The sequence below is a fragment of the Zea mays genome, chromosome 8 (assembly GCF_902167145.1).
Source record: "Zea mays cultivar B73 chromosome 8, Zm-B73-REFERENCE-NAM-5.0, whole genome shotgun sequence".
Taxonomy (NCBI): Eukaryota; Viridiplantae; Streptophyta; class Magnoliopsida; order Poales; family Poaceae; genus Zea; species Zea mays.
Window position 1 is genome coordinate 9,300,763 of NC_050103.1, and position 22,131 is coordinate 9,322,893.

Below are 22,131 nucleotides of genomic sequence, written 5' to 3' on the forward strand. Positions count from 1 at the left end.
CATCGTACGAGATTGTGGGAATGAGAACCACTAAAATCGGAGTTACGGTCACCGAGTTATGATTTTATGTAATTATTAAGTACCTAGAATAAGTAATTCATGTGAATAATTTTAAATCAAGTTTCATGGTTAGATAAAGGTACTAGGTGATAAACAATACTTAAACAAAGTTAATTCCACTAGAATGAATCAATTTAGAGTAATGGATTTTAAGTTATGAATTTCTAAAGGTTTTATGTATTTGATACAAGATTGGTTAAGAGATATATTTTAATATGGTTTTCATGTGAAAACAGTGGTACTAGATGATGAACAATAAAGTTATAAAATTATAGGAACTGTAATGGACTAAAAAGAATTTAATATGAATTTTCTATGATTTATACAAGTTTCTACCATTATTTTTGTATTAAAAATGAATTTAGAATGAATTTCTATGATTTTATTTGTTATCTGGACCGTGCTAAATAAATAGAAACATAGGGTCCACAACGCAAAAGGTTCTAAGACTCAGAATACTGTACTGCGGACCGCAGTTGATATCTAAATACTTCGGGGGCTTATGTGCAACTCTGCGCCCGCGAAGGGGTATCGCACAATCTAGGCCGTGCGATCTGGAATGGACACACGGGATTAGATCCGGCCCATATGAAACGGTAACTGACTGCAGCCGTCCGATCCGAGGTGGTCGGCCCAGATTAGAAGTGCATGCGTTATGTAGCTGTAATTCCTCCCGATCGCTAGATCCGGAACGGGCGGTTGAGGGACGACCATGTCACGATCAGATCACAACCGCACATGAACGAAACGACGATCCAGATCCAACCTCGCGAAGAGGTAAGCTATACTCTAATCCAGATCGCTCCCTAAGGATCCGATGGCGCGCGAACGCTCTTCTACCTCCGACGACCAGGGGAGGTGGAGCAGAGGCCCACGGCGGCTCTCCACCAGCGCGCGGCAATTCCGGCCATCCGAACCTTCATTTCCTAATTCCTTTGCTCCTCGCCCAATTGATGACGATATTAACTCGCTTCCCCTACCAATTTCTACCGTCGTCGAGCACAAGGCTCGGTCCACGGTGAAAGGGAATTAGGCTTATACCTAGTTCCTAAATAATTTTGGTTGTTGAATTGCCCAACACAAATAATTGGACTAACTAGTTTGCTCTAGTGCATAAGTTTTACAGGTATAAATGGTTCACACTTAGCCAATAAAAAGATCAAGTATAGGATTCAACAAAGGAGCAAAGGGGCAACCGAAGGCACCTCTGGTCTGGGGGCACCGGACTGTCCGGTGCACCACCGGACAGTGTCCGGTGCACCACCGGACAGTGTCCGGTGCACCAGAGGACTCCAACTCAAACTTGCCACCTTCGGGAATTTCCAGAGGCACTCCGCTATAATTCACCGGACTGTCCGGTGTACACCGGACAGTGTCCGGTGCTCCAAGAAAGAGCCGCCTCAGGAACTCGCCAGCCTCGGGAAATCGCAGCGGGTGCTCCGCTATAATTCACCGGACTGTCCGGTGTACACCGGACTGTCCGGTGAACCAGCAGAGCAACGGCTACTTCGCGCCAACGGTCACCTGCAGGTGCATTTAATGCGCGCCAGAAGTGCGCAGAAGTCAGACACGCGCGCACTGACACACCGGACATTGAACAGTACATGTCCGGTGTGCCACCGGACATCAAGGCGGGCCCAGAAGTCAGAACTCCAACGGTCGAATCGCAACGGGTTTGGTGACGTGGCTGGCGCACCGGACATGTCCGGTGTGCACCGGACCGTCCGGTGCACCATACGACAGACAGCCTCCACCAACGGTCATGTTTGGTGGTTGGGGCTATAAATACCCCAACCACCCCACCATTCATTGCATCCAAGTTTTCCAGCTTCCAACCATTATATAAGAGCTAGCATTCATTGCAAAGCACACCAAAAAGAGATCAAATCCTCTCCCAACTTCACACAAAGCCTAAGTGACTAGAGAGAGTGATTTGTAGTGTTCATTTGAGCTCTTGCGCTTGGATCGCTTCTTTTCTTTCGCATTCTTTCTTGTGATCAAACACTCACTTGTAATTGAGGCAAGAGACACCAATTGTGTGGTGGTCCTTGCGGGAAGTTTGATTCCCAAGTGATTTGAGAAGAGAAGCTCACTCGGTCCGAGGGACCGTTTGAGAGAGGGAAGGGTTGAAAGAGACCCGACCTTTGTGGCCTCCTCAACGGGGAGTAGGTTTGCAAGAACCGAACCTCGGTAAAACAAATCCGCGTGTCACACTCTTCATTTGCTTGCGATTTGTTTTTCACCCTCTCTCGCGGACTCGTTTATATTTCTAACGCTAACCCAGCTTGTAGTTGTGTTTATATTTGAAAATTTCAGTTTCGCCCTATTCACCCCCCTCTAGGCGACTATCAATTGGTATCAGAGCACGGTGCTTCATTAGAGCCTAACTGCTCGAAGTGATGTCGGGAGATCACGCCAAGAAGGAGATGGAGACCGGCGAAAAGCCCACTACAAGCCACGAGAGCACTTCATCGGGAGAGTCCCGTACCAAGAGGAAGGAGAAGAAAGACTCCTCCAAAGGGAAGGAGAAGAAGAAGGACTCCTCCAAAGGGAAGGAAAAGAAATCTTCTTCACACAAAGAGAAGAAGGAAAAATCCTCTTCTCACAAGCCTCGTCGGAGTGGGGACAAGAAAAAGAAGATGAGGAAAGTGGTCTACTACGAGACCGACTCTTCATCAACATCCACCTCCGGCTCCGACGCGACATCCGTCACTTCTAAACGCCAAGAGCGTAAGAAGTATAGTAAGATTCCCCTACGCTACCCTCGCATTTCTAAACATACACCTTTACTTTCCGTCCCATTAGGCAAACCACCAACTTTTGATGGTGAAGATTACGCTAGGTGGAGTGATTTAATGCGATTTCATCTAACCTCGCTCCACAAAAGTATATGGGATGTTGTTGAGTTTGGTGCATAGGTACCATCCGTAGGGGATGAAGACTATGATGAGGATGAGGTGGCCCAAATCGAGCACTTCAACTCTCAAGCAACAACAATACTCCTCGCTTCTCTAAGTAGAGAGGAGTATAACAAAGTACAAGGGTTGAAAAGCGCCAAGGAGGTTTGGGATGTGCTCAAAACCGCACACGAAGGAGATGAGCTTACAAAGATCACCAAGCGGGAGACAATCGAGGGGGAGCTCGGTCGGTTCCGGCTTCGCAAAGGAGAGGAGCCACAAAATATGTACAACCGGCTCAAGACCTTGGTGAATCAAGTGCGCAACCTCGGGAGCAAGAAATGGGATGACCACGAAATGGTTAAGGTTATTTTAAGATCACTTATTTTTCTTAACCCTACTCAAGTTCAATTAATTCGTGGCAACCCTAGATATACACTAATGACTCCCGAGGAAGTAATCGGGAATTTTGTAAGTTTTGAGTGCATGATCGAAGGCTCGAGGAAGATCAACGAGCTTGATGATCCCTCCACATCCGAAGCTCAACCCGTCGCATTCAAGGCGACGGAGGAAAAGAAGGAGGAATCCACACCAAGTAGACAACCAATCGACGCCTCCAAGCTCGACAATGAGGAAATGGCGCTCGTCATCAAGAGCTTCCGCCAAATCCTCAAGCAACGGAAGGGGAAGGATTACAAATCCCGTTCCAAGAAGGTTTGCTACAAGTGTGGTAAGCCCGGTCACTTTATTGCTAAATGTCCATTATCAAGTGACAGTGACAGGGATAACGACAAGAAGGGCAAGAGGAGAGAAAAGAAGAGGTACTACAAGAAGAAGGGCGGCGATGCCCACATGTGCCGCGAGTGGGACTCCGATGAGAGCTCCACCGACTCCTCCGACGACGAGGACGCCGCCAACATCGCCGTCACCAAGGGACTCCTCTTCCCCAACATCGGCCACAAGTGCCTCATGGCAAAGGACGGCAAAAAGAAGAAGGTTAAATCTAAATCCTCCACTAGATATGAGTCTTCTAGTGATGAAAATGCTAGTGATGAGGAAGATAACTTACGCACTCTTTTTGCCAACTTAAACATGCAACAAAAAGAGAAATTAAATGAATTGATTAGTGCCATCCATGAGAAGGATGACCTCTTGGACTCCCAAGAGGACTTCCTAATCAAGGAAAACAAAAAGCATGTTAAAGTTAAAAATGCTTATGCTCTAGAAGTTGAGAAATGCGAAAAATTATCTAGTGAGCTAAGCACTTGCCATGAGACAATAGACAACCTTAGAAATGAGAATGCTAATTTATTAGCTAGGGTTGATTCTATTGCTTGTAATGTTTCAATTGCCAATTCTGGAAATAATGATGATGATTTACTTGCTAGGATTGAAGAATTGAACATTTCTCTTGCTAGCCTTAGGATCGAAAATGAAAAATTGCATGCTAAGGCTAAAGATTTTGATGTTTGCAATGCTACCATTTCCGACCTTAGAACTAAGAATGACATGTTATATGCTAAGGTTGTAGAATTAAAATCTTGCAAACCCTCTATATCTATCGTTGAGCATGTATCTATTTGTACTAGATGTAGAGATGTTGACATAAATGCTATTCATGATCACATGTCTTTAATAAAACAACAAAATGATCACATAGCAAAATTAGATGCTAAAATTGCCGAGCATAACTTAGAGAATGAAAAATTTAAATTTGCTCGTAGCATGCTTTATAATGGGAGACGCCCTGGCATCAAGGATGGCATTGGCTTCCAAAGGGGAGACAATGTCAAACTTAATGCCCCTCCTAAAAGATTGTCTAACTTTGTTAAGGGCAAGGCTCCCATGCCTCAGGATAACGAGGGTTACATTTTATACCCTGCCGGTTATCCCGAGGACAAAATTAGGAGAACTCATTCTAGGAAGTCTCACTCTGGCCCTAACCATGCTTTTATGTATAAGGGTGAGACATCTAGCTCTAGGCAACCAACCCGTGCTAAGTTGCCTAAGAAGAAAACTCATAGTGCATCAAATGAACATAATCTTTCATTTAAAACTTTTGATGCATCTTATGTTTTGACTAACAAATCCGACAAGGTAGTTGCCAAATATGTTGGGGGCAAGCACAAGGGGTCAAAGACTTGTGTTTGGGTACCCAAAGTTCTTGTGTCTAATGCCAAAGGACCCAAAACCATTTGGGTACCTAAAGTCAAGAACTAAACTTGTTTTGTAGGTTTATGCATCCGGGGGCTCAAGTTGGATCATCGACAGCGGGTGCACAAACCACATGATAGGGGAGAAGAAAATGTTCTCCTCCTATGAGAAAAATCAAGATCCCCAACGAGCTATCACATTCGGGGATGGAAATCAAGGTTTGGTCAAAGGTTTGGGTAAAATTGCTATATCCCCTGATCATTCCATTTCCAATGTTTTTCTTGTAGATTCTCTAGATTACAATTTGCTTTCCGTATCTCAATTATGCAAAATGGGCTACAACTGTCTTTTCACTGATATAGGTGTCACTGTCTTTAGAAGAAGTGATGATTCAATAGCATTTAAGGGAGTGTTAGAGGGTCAACTATACTTGGTAGATTTTGATAGAGCTGAACTTGACACTTGCTTAATTGCTAAGACTAACATGGGCTGGCTCTGGCATCGCCGACTAGCACATGTTGGGATGAAGAATCTTCACAAGCTTCTAAAGGGAGAACACATTTTAGGATTAACAAATGTTCATTTTGAGAAAGACAGGGTTTGTAGCGCATGCCAAGCAGGAAAGCAAGTTGGTGCCCATCATCCACACAAGAACATCATAACGACCGACAGGCCGCTTGAGCTACTCCACACGGATCTATTTGGCCCGATTGCTTACATAAGCATCGGCGGGAGTAAGTATTGTCTTGTAATAGTGGATGATTATTCTCGCTTCACTTGGGTGTTCTTCTTGCAGGAAAAATCTCAAACCCAAGAAACCTTAAAGGGATTCTTGAGACGAGCTCAAAACGAGTTCGGCTTAAGGATCAAGAAAATTAGAAGCGACAGCGGGACGGAGTTCAAGAACTCTCAAATCAAAGGCTTCCTTGAGGATGAGGGCATCAAGCATGAGTTCTCTTCTCCCTACACGCCACAACAAAATGGTGTAGTGGAGAGGAAGAATCGAACTCTATTGGACATGGCAAGGACCATGCTTGATGAGTACAAGACTTCGGATCGGTTTTGGGCCGAAGCGGTCAACACCGCCTGCTACGCCATCAACCGATTGTATCTACACCGAATCCTCAAGAATACATCCTATGAACTCCTAACCGGTAAAAAGCCCAATATTTCATATTTTAGAGTCTTTGGTAGCAAATGCTTTATTCTTGTTAAAAGAGGTAGAAAATCTAAATTTGCTCCTAAGACTGTAGAAGGCTTTTTACTAGGATATGATTCAAACACAAGGGCATATAGAGTCTTTAACAAGTCCTCTGGACAAGTTGAAGTTTCGTGTGATGTTGTGTTTGATGAGACTAATGGCTCTCAAGTAGAGCATGTTGATCTTGATGAGATAGGTATTGAAGAGGCTCCATGCATCGCACTAAGGAACATGTCCATTGGGGATGTGTGTCCTAAGGAATCCGAAGAGCCTCCAAATGCACAAGATCAACCGTCCTCCTCCACGCAAGCATCTCCACCAACTCAAAATGAGGATGAAGCTCAAGTTGATGAAGTAGAAGATCAAGCAAATGAGCCACCTCAAGATGATGGCAATGATCAAGGGGGAGATGCAAATGAGGAAGACAAGGAGCATGAAGAGCAAAGACCGCCACACCCAAGAATCCACCAAGCAATCCAACGAGATCACCCTGTCGACACCATCCTCGGCGATATTCATAAGGGGGTAACTACTAGATCTCGTGTTGCACATTTTTGTGAGCATTACTCTTTTGTTTCCTCTATTGAGCCACACAGGGTAGAGGAAGCACTTCAAGATTCGGATTGGGTGGTGGCGATGCAAGAGGAGCTCAACAACTTTACTAGGAATGAGGTATGGCATTTGGTTCCACGTCCTAATCAAAATGTTGTAGGAACCAAATGGGTCTTCCGCAACAAGCAAGATGAGCATGGTGTGGTGACAAGGAACAAAGCTCGACTTGTGGCCAAGGGATACTCCCAAGTCGAAGGTTTGGATTTCGGTGAAACCTATGCACCCGTAGCTAGGCTTGAGTCAATTCGCATTTTATTGGCCTATGCTACTTACCATGGCTTTAAGCTTTATCAAATGGACGTGAAAAGTGCCTTCCTCAATGGACCGATCAAGGAAGAGGTCTATGTTGAGCAACCTCCCAGCTTTGAAGACAGTGAGTACCCTAACCGTGTCTATAAGCTCTCTAAGGCGCTTTATGGGCTCAAGCAAGCCCCAAGAGCATGGTATGAATGCCTTAGAGATTTCCTTATTGCTAATGGCTTCAAAGTCGGAAAGGCCGATCCTACGCTCTTTACCAAAACACTTGAGAATGATTTGTTTGTATGCCAAATTTATGTTGATGATATTATATTTGGGTCTACTAACGAATCTACATGTGAAGAGTTTAGTAGGATCATGACACAAAAATTCGAGATGTCTATGATGGGGGAGTTGAAGTACTTCTTGGGATTTCAAGTGAAGCAACTCCAAGAGGGCACCTTCATTAGCCAAACTAAGTACACTCAAGACATTCTTAACAAGTTTGGGATGAAGGATGCCAAGCCCATCAAGACACCCATGGGAACTAATGGGCATCTCGACCTCGACACGGGAGGTAAGTCCGTGGATCAAAAGGTATACCGGTCGATGATAGGTTCTTTACTCTATTTATGTGCATCTCGACCGGATATTATGCTTTCCGTATGCATGTGTGCAAGATTCCAAGCCGACCCTAAGGAAGCTCACCTTACGGCCGTGAAACGAATCTTGAGATATTTGGCTTACACTCCTAAGTTTGGGCTTTGGTATCCTAGGGGATCCACATTTGATTTGATTGGTTATTCGGATGCCGATTGGGCGGGGTGTAAAATCGATAGAAAGAGCACATCGGGGACTTGCCAGTTCTTGGGAAGATCCTTGGTGTCTTGGGCTTCAAAGAAGCAAAATTCGGTCGCTCTTTCCACCGCCGAAGCCGAGTACATTGCCGCAGGCCATTGTTGTGCGCAATTACTTTGGATGAGGCAAACCCTGCGGGACTATGGTTACAAATTAACCAAAGTTCCTTTGCTATGTGATAATGAGAGTGCAATCAAGATGGCGGATAATCCCGTCGAGCATAGCCGCACTAAACACATAGCCATTCGGTATCACTTTTTGAGGGATCACCAACAAAAGGGAGATATCGAGATTTCATATATTAACACTAAAGATCAATTAGCCGATATCTTTACCAAGCCTCTTGATGAACAAACTTTTAACAAACCTAGGCATGAGCTAAATATTCTTGATTCTAGGAACTTCTTTTGTTGACTTGCACATATAGCTCATTTATATACCTTTGATCATGTCTCTTTCATATGCTATGACTAATGTGTTTTCAAGTCCATTTCAAACCAAGTCATAGGTATATTGAAAGGGAATTGGAGTCTTCAGCGAAGACAAAGGCTTCCACTCCGCAACTCATTCTTCGTCATCACTTTGAGCAACTCTCCATCTTCGGGGGAGAAAGCATGAGCACCAAGCAAAAGGACTTCGTCTTTGGTATAAACTTAACTCATTCATTTATGACCAAAGGGGAAGAAAGTACTTCAAGGGCTCTAATGATTCCGTTTTTGGTGATTCATGCCAAAGGGGGAGAGAGTATGAGCCCAAAGCAAAAGGACCGCACCACCACCAATCTTAGTTTTTCAAAGAGTATTTTCATTTTGGTATCCTATTGTGTTCAAAAGGGGGAGAAAGTAGTATTTCAAAAATGATATATCAAAACCCTCTTGAACACTAAGAGGAGGATCTCATTTAGGGGGAGTTTTGTTTAGTCAAAGGAAAAGCATTTGAAACAGGGGGAGAAAAATTTCAAATCTTGAAAATGCTTTACAAAATCTTATTCATTTACCTTTGACTATTTGCAAAAGAACTTTGAAAAGGATTTACAAAAGAGTTTGCAAAAACAAAACATGTGGTGCAAGCGTGGTCCAAAATGTTAAAAACAAAAGAACGATCCATGCATATCTTGTAAGTATTTATATTGGCTCAATTCCAAGCAACCTTTGCACTTACATTATACAAACTAGTTCAATTATGCATTTCTATACTTGCTTTGGTTTGTGTTGGCATCAATCACCAAAAAGGGGGAGATTGAAAGGGAATTAGGCTTACACCTAGTTCCTAAATAATTTTGGTGGTTGAATTGCCCAACACAAATAATTGGACTAACTAGTTTGCTCTAGTGCATAAGTTTTACAGGTATAAAAGGTTCACACTTAGCCAATAAAAAGATCAAGTATAGGATTCAACAAAGGAGCAAAGGGGCAACCGAAGGCACCTCTGGTCTGGGGGCACCGGACTGTCCGGTGTACACCAGACAGTGTCCGGTGCACCAGAGGACTCCAACTCAAACTTGCCACCTTCGGGAATTTCCAGAGGCACTCCGCTATAATTCACCGGACTGTCCGGTGTACACCGGACAGTGTCTGGTGCTCCACGGAAGAGCCGCCTCAGGAACTCGCCAGCCTCGGGAAATCGCAGCGGCTGCTCCGCTATAATTCACCGGACTGTCCGGTGAACTAGCAGAGCAACGGCTACTTCGCGCCAACGGTCACCTGCAGGCGCATTTAATGCGTGCCAGAAGTGCGCAGAAGTCAGGCACGCGCGCACTGACACACCGGACATTGAACAGTACATGTCCGGTGTGCCACCGGACATCAAGGCGGGCCCAGAAGTCAGAACTCCAACGGTCGAATCGCAACGGGTTTGGTGACGTGGCTGGCGTACCGGACATGTCCGGTGTGCACCGGACTGTCCGGTGCACCATACGACAGACAACCTCCACCAACGGTCATGTTTGGTGGTTGGGGCTATAAATACCCCAACCACCCCACCATTCATTGCATCCAAGTTTTCCAGCTTCCAACCATTATATAAGAGCTAGCATTCATTGCAAAGCACACCAAAAAGAGATCAAATCCTCTCCCAACTCCACACAAAGCCTAAGTGACTAGAGGAGTGATTTGTAGTGTTCATTTGAGCTCTTGCGCTTGGATCGCTTCTTTTCTTTCGCATTCTTTCTTGTGATCAAACACTCACTTGTAATTGAGGCAAGAGACACCAATTGTGTGGTGGTCCTTGCGGGAAGTTTGATTCCCAAGTGATTTGAGAAGAGAAGCTCACTCGGTCCGAGGGACCGTTTGAGAGAGGGAAGGGTTGAAAGAGACCCGGCCTTTGTGGCCTCCTCAATGGGGAGTAGGTTTGCGAGAACCGAACCTCGGTAAAACAAATCCGCGTGTCACACTCTTCATTTGCTTGCGATTTGTTTTTCACCCTCTCTCGCGGACTCGTTTATATTTCTAACGCTAACCCAGCTTGTAGTTGTGTTTATATTTGAAAATTTCAGTTTCGCCCTATTCACCCCCCCTCTAGGCGACTATCACACGGCGCATGGCGGAAACGCGCGTCCGATGACCAAATCCGTGCCACGAACTGGGTGAATACGAGTCTAACTGGATGGAATGCAATTGAGGGAGGAAAAAGGGCACGGAGGATTTATTCTCACCAGCGGCTGGTGCACAGATGCGAATACACCGATGAACGGCGGACCCACGAGGTTCTTCTTGCGACGCTGAACGGCGCAGGATACTGTGGCGACGCGCCACAACACGACGACACCACGGGCGAATTCTAGGCTCGAAACAACAACTATGGTGGCTAGTTACGAGGCGAGACTCTCTTCCCTCAATGCTTTGGATACTACGACGGCGCAGAGAAGAAACGGAGTAACGAGCGCCGCCAATCGGTCTAAATGGCCCGTGCTCCTCTATAGGCGAAAGGTAGGGTCTCGTCTGCAGCCGATGGGCACAAGGCCAGGTTCGCTCACGGGTGGTTGAAGCTCCGCTATATTGGCGCGAGTTCTGCGTAGGTCGTGGCGACGAAGTCAGTCCACGCCGCGCTATCCTTGCGGAGAAGAGGACCGGTGATGAGAGGGCCCACAAGTCAGAGACAAGGCGCAGGTGGAGCATGGGCCGTGAGCGCGCACCGGTAATGGGCCGCGCAGTGGAAGGGTGGGGATAGTGGGCCGAGAGGTTTGCGCTTTGGGTCCATTTCTGGTTAATCCTTTCTCTTTTCTTTTATTCTTTCTTTTTATTTCCAAATTTAAGTTTCAAATTTAAATCTGTGTGTGTGAAGTTCAAACCTAGGTTAAATGTCTATATAATAATATGAACTAAATTTTTAATTCATTTATATTTTTATTTTATCCTATTTGTATAATGTTTTCTTCTCTTTTTCTCTATTCTAGAATTTCCTTTAGGATTTAAATCCCCATTTGGATATTAACATATTTCTTTTTACTCTATTTTTATATCATCACAAAATGCACACAAAATAAACCTCAGCATGATGCACCATTTAATGACTTTTATTAATCCTTTGTTTTTTTATGAGGTGTTCGCATGAAATGATAAATAGAGATGGCACACATGTACATAAAGGGATATAATTTCTCCTTTTAGATTTTCTTACAAAGTGGGTATTACAGCAAGCTCCACAAACCTTGTCGTTCTCAAATATAACATTTGTTAGTCCAATAATGTGATCATTCTTTAGAAGTTTGCCCAAGTTTCTCATGCCAACATGATCTAGCCAGCAATGCTAGAGCCAACCCTTGCTCGATTTTGCCACTATATAGGTATCGGATGTCACCCTACTTGTTTGAAAATCAACAAGATAGAGCTTGCCTGTCAGCCGTCCTATAAAGGCAACATAGGAATCCTCCCTTCTAAGAATTTTCACACTAACATTTGTAAAAAGACAATCAAAACCCATTGCACAAAGTTGTAAAACAGACAAAAGGTTATAACTTAAGGAATCAACTAATAGAACATTGGATAGTGACTGATTTGTTGAGATAGGAATGTTACCAATACCAACCACCTTACTCTTGCCACTATCCCCAAATACAATCTCCTGTGTTTCTTGGACTAGCTACAAAGAGTATATTATTTTGGTTATCATAGTGTTAGCACGAGTAATATGTTAGTTTACCTAATTTATTATGCATAACTAAGAAAGTTGTGCAATAGCCTTCGGACTGATGTGCATACAACTAGTGCATCCCTTTTCAAGAATACAACGTCTAGGACCGTGATCCTCTGTTTGTAGGCAAACAAATTGTTCTTGAGGAGTTTTTGATAAAAAAGGGGTTCATGGAGGTATTTTAGATGACATCAAATTATCACACTCTCAATAAAAGTATACAACCGGTACCTTAGCTTATGACAACCTTGCAATCTTAATACTCTGATACATTAAGAGCGCATAAACACAAGTGCAGTTTACTACTAGTACTCTTCTATTGTATACAGTTCAGATATTGTAGAGTAAGAACTGTCACCCTCGTCATCACAAAAGAATGGCCTTGGAGGCATTTGGATGTCATCACAAACATCTTTATGACCTCGCTCATCGTCGGTCGATCCTGCGGGTTCATCTAGATTCACCAAAGCCCAATGATACATAACTTCTTCTCTAACTCATGCATATCAACACCTTCACTGATCCCATCAACGTCTCCTTGGCTCAGCTGAAGGATGGGTAGTATGCTTGGATGGAGCTTCCTGCTTGAGGATCTACGTTTCTTCGATCTCCTACCATCTCCAATAGTAGCATCCCAAATCTATACACATTGGATTTGCTAGAGATGACACCGAAGCTCCGATATACCATCTCTAGAGCTATATAGCCTATCGTTCCCCGCATAGCGCTTAATGGCACAAAACTGTCATATCTTTGGAATAGTTTGGTTGGCGAGCCCAAAATCAGCAACTTTTGGAACAAAGTTGTTGTCAAGAAGGATGTTGTGTGGCTTGATGTCGAAGTGTACAATCTGCATGTCACACCCGTGACGCAAGTAGTTGAGACCTCTAGCAATGCCCAGAGCGATTTCATTGAGTTTGTCCCATGAGAAACTCTTCTCCGACGAGAAGATGTACCTATCGAGGGATCCACGGGGCATGAACTCATATATGAGTGCTCTCCTATTTTCCTCGGAGCAAAACCCGATGAGGCGCACACCATTGACATCATGGAGCTTGCCAATGGTGGCGACCTCACTGATGAACTCTTCACTGTTATAGTTGGAGTTGCCCAACATCTTGATAGAAACTTGAACTTCACCTGACTGTAACACCCCCTTGTATATAGTATCGTAGCCTCCTTGTCCGAGCTTGTCTTTGAAATGGGCAGTGATAGCGATGTTGTTCGTGTATGCATATCTCATTGGAACGAGCATCTGCTGCATTCGCAGGAACTTCTCGATTGCATCTATTGTTATCCTTGTTTTCCAGTATTTATAGGCTAGGAAGATAAATACTATCAGCGGCATCAATACGAACCTGCAAATAACTGCAAAAGAAAAATCCAAGGTTTTGTATATGAAGAATAAAAAATAATTCTAGAAGCCACATATGATGTTTATACAAAAAATAATGCTATCTGGTGTGAGTATCATATGTAGATTTCAGACCCCACAGAACAAGAACAACCTTTTGGTTATTTTGGTTTGTATTATTAAATATTGTTGCATCATTAGCACAGACAATATATTAGTTAGTTTATTATGCATAACATAGAAAATTATACACTAAACCTTCGCACGAATGCGTATACAAGAAGTGTAGCCATTTGGAAGAATAAAACAACTAGGACGAATGTCGCGTTCTCTAGTAGCGGTCATTAACATGGCCATTATATTATATATGGGATGAATAACCTTTTGGTCATTTAATTGGTATTGTCGAATATTATCGTAGTATTCGTGGGTAATATGTTGATTGACTTCTCTACTATATAAAACACCAGTTTTATGGTTCCACAATAGTTGTGCTTAACAATATTTAAATGATAAAAAAACTAAAATTACAAACAACCAGAGATTAAAACCATGATTGTTGTCTCTAAACCTATATTAACACCCACCTAACCAACACAACACATATATCTTTGTTACTTAAGTATAAATGTAAATCATAGCAACGTACAAATACTTTTCTAGTATATTATTATGCATAACTTAGAAAATTTTGCAATAGCCTTTGGATTGATGTGCATATAAGAAGTGCAACCCTTTTTAAGAATAGAATGGCCAGAACCATGATCCTCTGCTTGTAGGCAAACAAAATGTTCTTGAAGAGTTTTTGGTAAAAAAGGTTCATTGAGGTGTTTTATATGATATCATATTATCACACTCTCAAGAACAGGTATCGCCGAAGGAAGACTACTACGATGAGTTCGATGAGATCTAGATCGTCGTCTCCCAGTCAATCACGCCTTTGGAGATAGTTATGTTAGTTCGATTTATTTTATTCTGGTTATTTTATAAGTCATTTTCGTTATGTAATAAAGCTTGTGACATTGGCTACTATACAGTGAGTCTTTATATATGTGAAACTTGATCATGACGCACATACGAGGTGTATCTGGATTTATCCTTAAATCTTGGTGTGACAGTATCCCTAAGTTCTAGTTAGATGTATCTTCTTATTTCCTTTCTAAGTGCTAGTTCATGATTCAACTTCTCCTCTATTTTACGACGATCCATCTTAGCATGATTCCAAAGAAAAACATATAAAACAAAAAAGGGTTTAATATTGAGCTCATGAAAAATGGATGTTCTTGTTAAAATAACCCTAAATCCAACTACTTTGAGTAACGATCATGAACCTTCAATGATAAAGGCAGTGTGTGTAGGAAATGCAAATTTTATAGTGAAGATAAACAAGAATAATGACATCAGTTGAATACACAAGAATAATGATACAAGAGAATTTTTAACCGTAGCCTAAAATTTGCTTCCATAGGAGGTTAACTTAAGATTTGAGTGTCACTCAGACCACCTAACTAACTTAGATAGAGTTCTTTTGCACCGATTTGAGACACCAATATATACTATTGCTCTCCATGAGGACGTGGTCATTAAAATCGGTACTAACGCCTGAATCGATATCGATTCTACAACAACCGATACTAATGCCTTCAAATGAATGTCGCGTTCTACATGAGCGGTCTTTAGCATGGCCATTATATTATATGAGATGAATAACCTTTTGGTTATTTAATCTGTATTGTCAAATATTATCTTGGTGCTAGCGCGAATAATATGCTAGTTCACTTAATTTGTTATGCATAACTTAGAAAATTGTGCAATAGCTGAATACAACGGCTGGGACCGTGGTCCTATGTTTGTAGGCAAACAAAATGTTCTTGAGGAGTTTTTGATAAAAAAAGGTTCATGGAGGTATTTTATATGAAAACACATTACCACACTCTCAATAAAAGTATACAACCAGTATCTTAGCTTATGACAACCTTGCATTCTTAGTAGTCTAATACATTAAGATCAAATATACACAAGTGTATTTTACTATTACTACTACTACTCTTCTATTGTATCCAGTTCAGAGATTGCAGAGTAAGAACTATCACCCTCGTCATCACAAAAGAATGGTCTTGAAGGCATTTGGATGCCATCGACACCAGCTTCAAGCATCTCTATGACCTCGCTCATCGTTGGTCGATCTTGCGGCTTCATCTGGATGCACCAAAGTCCAATGATACATAGTTTCTTCTTTAACTCGTGCATATCAACACCTTCACTGATCTCGCCCACATCTCCTTGGCTTAGCTGGTTGTACACCAAGGATGGGTAGTATGCTTGACTAGAGCTTCCTGCATGAGGATCTGCGTTCCTTCGCCCGCCCGTCATCTCCAACAGTAGCATTCCAAAGCTATACACATCAGATTTGCTAGAGATGACACCAAAGCTTCGAGATACCATCTCTGGAGCTATATAGCCTATCGTTCCCCGCATAGCGCTCAGTGGCACGAAACTGTCGTCTCTTGGGAACAGTTTGGCAAGCCCAAAATCAGCAACTTTTGGAACAAAGTTGCTGTCAAGAAGGATGTTGTGTGGCTTGATGTCGAAGTGTACAATTTGCATATCGCACCCGTGATGTAGGTAGTTGAGACCTCTAGCAATGCCCAGAGCGATCTCATTGAGTTTGTCCCATGAGAAACTCTTCTCCGACGAGAAGATGTACTTATCGAGAGATCCATGGGGCATGAACTCGTAGATAAGTGCCCTGCTATTTTCCTCGGAGCAAAACCCAATGAGGCGCACAACATTGAAATGGTGGATCTTGCCAATGGTGGCAACCTCACTGATGAACTCTTCTCCATTACAGTTGGAGTTGCCTAACATCTTGACAGCAACATGTACTTCACCTGGCTGTAGCACCCCCTTGTATACAGAACCGTAGCCTCCTTGTCCGAGCTTTTCTCTGAAATGACCGGTGATAGCAATGATGTTTGTGTATGCATATCTCATCGGAACGAGCATCTGCTGCATCCGCAGGAACTTCTCGACTGCATCTATTGTAATCCTTGCTTTCCAGTATTTATGGGCTAGGAAGACAAATACTGCTAGCGGCATCAATACAAGCCTGCAAAAAACTGCCGAAAAAAATCCAAGGTTGTAAACATGAAGAATTAAAAAAAAACAGAAGCCACAAAACATACGATGTTTATTCAACAAATGATGATAGCCGGAGAGAGTACCATGTGTAGATTTCAGAAGCCACATACATATTGGTATTGTTTTGATAATGTCGATGATAACAGAAGTGACAACATTATTAGTTGATCCATGTTGATCGAGAAAACAAGACCATAATTCCTCGACCATTAGAATGTCCACAATCTGATACTTTCTTGGCTCTTTAAGGAAATTACTGCAAGACCATGCCATAGCATATAAAAGAATTACGAAGGGAATGCAACGGACGGTTTTCAGATGACAAAGTCATGCATAGGAGGAAAATAGGATAGGATGATCAGATACCGCACAGACTCTGCGAAACATTCTCTGATGCCGCGGTCACCAATCGAAGAAGGAAATCTAAGGCCAAATCCATTCCTCATTAACTTAACAACATCTGGATAGCTTGTATTCTTGGGCACCGGTATGCCTGGACCACCCAAATAAATCATGGCTAGGTAACCGCATGAGGGCTCCAGAATCTCAGCAAGAGCATAGCCATACGAGTAGTGAGTTAGCAAGTAGATGAAAGAAGAATTGCTCAAGCAAGGCACCGGCTCATATATATCATTGTTCTCTATTGGCTTCGAGCAATTCACAAAGATAATCGACATCGAATTCGGATAAAGGAAATAAGGCCTGAACTCAGTCCTCCTACGATATGAGTTGGCAGTACTGGTCTCACCATGGTAATCCCACCAGGGAAGGGGGCAACTGCTCTGGATGTCCAGGTTGGCATCGACAACCCAGAAGTAAGAATACGTGGAGTTGATGCTAAGCACGGTGTATGTTCCACTGCCGATGCGAATTGTGGCGTCTGTATCCGTGCAAACCAGCTCATACGATTGGACACCACACCCAGATGGATCACCTTGCCGACGGAATGGATACGATATATTGCTAAAACCACCGCAGGAGAAATAAGGACGACAAACATGATGATGATGTCGGCCGCCTACATCTGAAACAAGAGCTGCCAACACAAACAACACGGTTAAAGCTCTCAAGGAAGAAGCACAGCAGCGATGAGACGCTGCAGACATCGTCGCCATGGCAAGAAGGTTCACGAATCACGCGAGCCAAGCAGTGGCGTGCAGTGGCGACTGCAAAGATAAGTGGGTAGAAACAAGAGTCACCCGGAGTCACAGCCTGAGCATCTTCACTGTATTTGTGAAACAAAATCGCACATGACTGGTGTCCACATAATTGTGATGCCGCTGACTTGGTAGTCATTCTTTTGCGTCTTTTTTTCTGGTTTGCAAATGGCCTTCGATGGGGATATGGGACCGGAGATGAAGAGATAATTTTACCACCGCAAACCAGTATAAACTTGGATATATACGGAATAAAATGTAATTAAAAAAAGGTATTTCAATGCAGTAACCAATATCATCTGGAGTGCTACTTTCAAGTGCAAACCTTGAAGCGGCCGGCATCCTAGCTCGGTCAGTGTTAGTGCCATGATATGAATTTTCCCAAGGCTAAGGTCTAGCTAGAAAAAAAGGTGCTCATTCTAAATTTGCCCATGAGATTTTTGTTTTTGTTTTTGCTGGAGCCAACAATAGACCAGCAAAACAAAGTCCCCGAAGTACAAAAGAAAAAAAAGTCATTCAATCTCTACTATATACTAGTTTCAATGGTCGTCCCAAGTCACTTTTCTCGCTTAATACAAAAATAAAGTAAATTTGTGCATAAATAGAAGTTTGAAAACCTTGGTTGTTGGCTGGCTCCATGTTCGCACCATCTAACCAATACAACACATATACTTTTGTGTCTTATTAAACCAAAGTATACTCATATGATATACTTGGTAGATTTATCGGCATATTTCAGTCTATTTGGATCTGCTCCACTACTAGTAGAGAAATGCTCTTCAGTCCCTCTTATGAAAAGAGCTTTAGTGTCAGTTAATTTGGAACTAAATGATAAAGTGTATGGTCCGCCTCGTGTTTATCTTTTCATCTCATCTATATATACAGTATATGTAACATTAGATGAGATGCTTTCCTATGAACGTTGAAAGCAGCACCTATACCCTCCTATTTTCCGGCGATTAATGACAATATAAAATTATTGTGACCTAGGTGTGTTTTGCAGAGTTAAATTATAGTTAGAGCATAATGATAGAAATTGTTTGAACAATCTATAGTTTTTATACACCTTATTAAATACTAGTTATATACCTGTGCGTTGCTACGGAATTAATATAATAAAAACACTAACACCCCGTTTCGATCATTCGAATTGAATTTTATTCTAATAATAGTAATTTTGACATATATCAATTAAGCTAATTCGGTTTTATGCAAAATATATTTGTATACTATTATTAGCAAGATGTCAGAGATATTTATGTGCTATATTTTTACTATAGAAGAGTGAGACGAAGAGTGTCATGTAAGTTACAGAGTAGAAAACAAATTATACTAATGCATAAAATCATTTCTCATCCTCCACCACATGAATTTGAGATAGGCTTATACCTAACTTTGGAAAGTGGTGGAATGTCAAATTCCAAACTAAATAAGTCACTTTATTGAGTGAATTCTAATTCTTCTAAAATTAAGGGATCCAAACGGCACGTAATTGTTATTCTATACTTTTGTTAGCATCACTAAAAGTGGATATTTATGTACCTTAAAACATATATAAGATTGTAGACAAGTTTTGCTATGACTATCATCTGTTCATACACAAACATAGTTGGTCCGTAAACTAAATTGTTCAAAAGAATCAAAGTTATAAGACATGCATATTTTAGAATTTACATGATTGATAGAGGTGGCACAATTAGATAAAATATGAACATATTCAAAGTTTCCCCTATTATATTAAATCATTCCCATGAATTTAAAACGACAAAGATGTTATACATAGAAAGAGAAAAAGAAGCTACCAACATACTCACTGATAAGAAAAATCGTAGAAATCAGTAGACATTGCAACCTCTCATTCCCCATTTTACATTTATTTGTTACCAAAAAGTTAATGTACTGAACATCGTGGCTACGATTAGTTTATTTGTAATTATGTTAATGATGTCGCATAATGCTACTGATACAGAATACATAGACTTCCTCCTAGCTCCCAACACTATTTCAAGCACTCGTAGTGATGACTACACATCAGTCATAAAGAACTTACATGTACAACAAAACATGTGCATTTCGTACCCGACACCAGAAAAATGATTAGCAAAATAAACAATTTAAAACACAAATAAATGAGTGACACTCCCCATCTTCACCCTACTATTTGGGATACACTGAAGATGATCAAAAATTTTGTAGACTATCTGCTGGTCAGACAGGACCCAACTGTCATTAACAAATAAGAGTCAAAGGTGAACCTAATCGACTAACAACCAACTTTTGCAAAGATCAAGTTGCAGGTGATCGGCTAAGGGCTAGTTTGGTGATCAGGGATCACGAGTGGATCCATGGAGAGCAATCCCCTTGCTAATTAAAATTGAATTGCAAAGGGATTCCTTCCCATGGATCCCCTCGTGACCCTGGTCACCAAATTAGCCCTAGACATGTTCGGTGTAGCTATGATTGGCTCGATTCCAAGATGAACATCTCTTATAAAGAATAGAGTCAAAATAGCCAAGCAAATCCTGCCAAATTGATGGGGAAAGTTACGTGAGGGACAACTTATGTATCTATGGTAATAGCTTATATAAATAGGAATAATAAATTCCAAGTAGAGTATGTTGCATACCGTGCACAAGGCATGAACCCATATCTAGCAGAATTTCAAATTGCAATTTGGTGTACCTTTAGCTGCTAGCATTTGGTGAGAAATTTGAATGGATGAGAGTAAAAACCTACACGTGTAAAGATGATCACCAAATTTCATGGCATCAATAACAAATGAAATATGGAAATGTGTAATACTATGATTTGATCCGAACCGATGAATCACCCACAGTAGATCTGACCAAAGAACCACCTGTGTTTATGCACCACCTCTTTATTCTAGATGACTTGAAGCATCAGTTTATGCATTCATTTCATTTTTTTATGAATCAGCAACTATTGCATTACCTCTCCAAGAATCACTTGTGTTCTTTGAATGGCAAAATAGAACAACTTCTAAACAGGAATGTATGTGTCTACTAACAATAGATATGCAGAGGTAAGTGATATCTATCTAACACTTCTGGATTATGGATTTATGCTAGCATGACTATAAAATGATGTTCTCTACATAACTATAGATACACAAAGGTCAGTGATTTCTATGAAGTGGATGTACATGACACATAACTACACAATGGTGACTTCATAGAATAAGAAAAGAACTAAAAAATTATCCAGATACTCCAACACAAATGTGATCATCAAATATTGTTTAGGATGGTAGGCTGACGCTAATAACAGTATATTAGTACATTTCTACAAAAAGATGGGCTTGAAAGCTGATTTAATGTTCCCGATGATAAGGGCTTCATGTAAGTAAATAGCTCCAAATTTTAGTGATAACCTACTCAATGAGATGGTATAGCAATGGCCATAACCGAATATTTATGTCAATTGTTAGCCAATGGTTTGTTTGGTACCGAATCCACTTACTAGATCAAACTGAAAACAACCATTATTTGTTTTTTACTGCTTCGTATTTACAGTCTTGCTTTAAACTAAAACTTATTTTTTCTCATATGACAAGGTTATCTACAACTATGAGCATCAGACAGATTAGAAAAGAGAGGTGTGCTAGCTACTTCAATGTCTCTTCACCAGCATGAAAACATAAGTTCAATGAAATGAGCAATGAACTGATTCTAGAGCCAACCGTACTATGATAAAACATAAGTACTATGCTGAAACGGGTACCTTCGCAAAGTACTATGATAAAATGCATTGATATGCCCTCAATCTAGAAAATGAGCAAGAAAGCATTTTCAATATAAGAGATAAGAGATATACACCAGGTCACTGGATATATTGCTCAGCAAATTTGAAATTACAAAGAGCATGCATGTACATGCATGCTTAAAAAATTATGTTTTTCATGAAAACAAAGAATAACAATAATCCATGATGAGAACACAACTTTTGAAATCTGTTTTACTGGATACACAATATTCTGACTTCTGAGGGAAATGTTAAGCATACAAAGTTCTATCATCAAAATGTGCCTTCTGAGGGAGACCAAGGAAGGGGAATTACTTGTGTTCATCGTCAAAATGTGATTTCTTATTCCCCTTGGCCACACACAGAGAACAACCTGCATGAGAAGAGCAGCCGCACCCAAAATAAGGCAAGATCTAAACAAAAAGAAAAGGCAGGCATAATGGGAAAATCAAAGAAGGGTGCATCCCTTCCTTACTGCGGGATATGGTGAGCTACGTCGGCGATGAGGATGGGAGGCACGTCACGAGTGAGGGAGAGCCTGCCTCCACCATCCACCACAGAAGCTGA

General features: G+C 41.6%; 1 protein-coding gene and 1 pseudogene across 2 annotated transcripts; both read right to left on the minus strand.

Annotated features, from left to right (window-relative positions):
• Positions 1–12,455: 12,455 nt before the first annotated feature.
• On the minus strand, positions 12,456–15,074 carry LOC103636733 (rust resistance kinase Lr10-like; annotated as a pseudogene).
• Positions 15,075–15,390: 316 nt separating this feature from the next.
• On the minus strand, positions 15,391–17,899 carry LOC103634752 (rust resistance kinase Lr10). 2 transcript variants are annotated; one of them, XM_008657341.3, is made up of 4 exons: positions 17,394–17,846; positions 17,012–17,138; positions 16,729–16,901; positions 15,391–16,623 (listed from the first exon to the last, which is right to left on the minus strand). In XM_008657341.3, exons 1-4 carry the CDS (start codon positions 17,758–17,760, stop codon positions 15,548–15,550), a joined length of 1,743 nt encoding a protein of 580 aa, XP_008655563.1. In that variant the 5' UTR covers positions 17,761–17,846; the 3' UTR covers positions 15,391–15,547. The 2 variants fall into 2 exon arrangements, with proteins under 2 accessions (XP_008655563.1, XP_008655562.1); XM_008657340.3 differs by having other exon boundaries at positions 15,405–16,623; positions 17,012–17,899.
• Positions 17,900–22,131: the final 4,232 nt, after the last annotated feature.

What these genes read in the sequence shown, in the direction of transcription:
- LOC103634752 (XM_008657340.3), bottom strand. Translation starts at nt 17,760, where the DNA reads ATGGCGACGATGTCTGCAGCGTCTCATCGCTGCTGTGCTTCTTCCTTG. An exon ending in TGTTTCGCAGAGTCTGTGCG is followed by an intron (nt 16,902 to 17,011) that starts GTATCTGATCAT and finishes ATGGTCTTGCAG; the next exon opens with TAATTTCCTTAAAGAGCCAA. An exon ending in GCTTCTGAAATCTACACATG is followed by an intron (nt 16,624 to 16,728) that starts GTACTCTCTCCG and finishes TTTTTTCGGCAG; the next exon opens with TTTTTTGCAGGCTTGTATTG.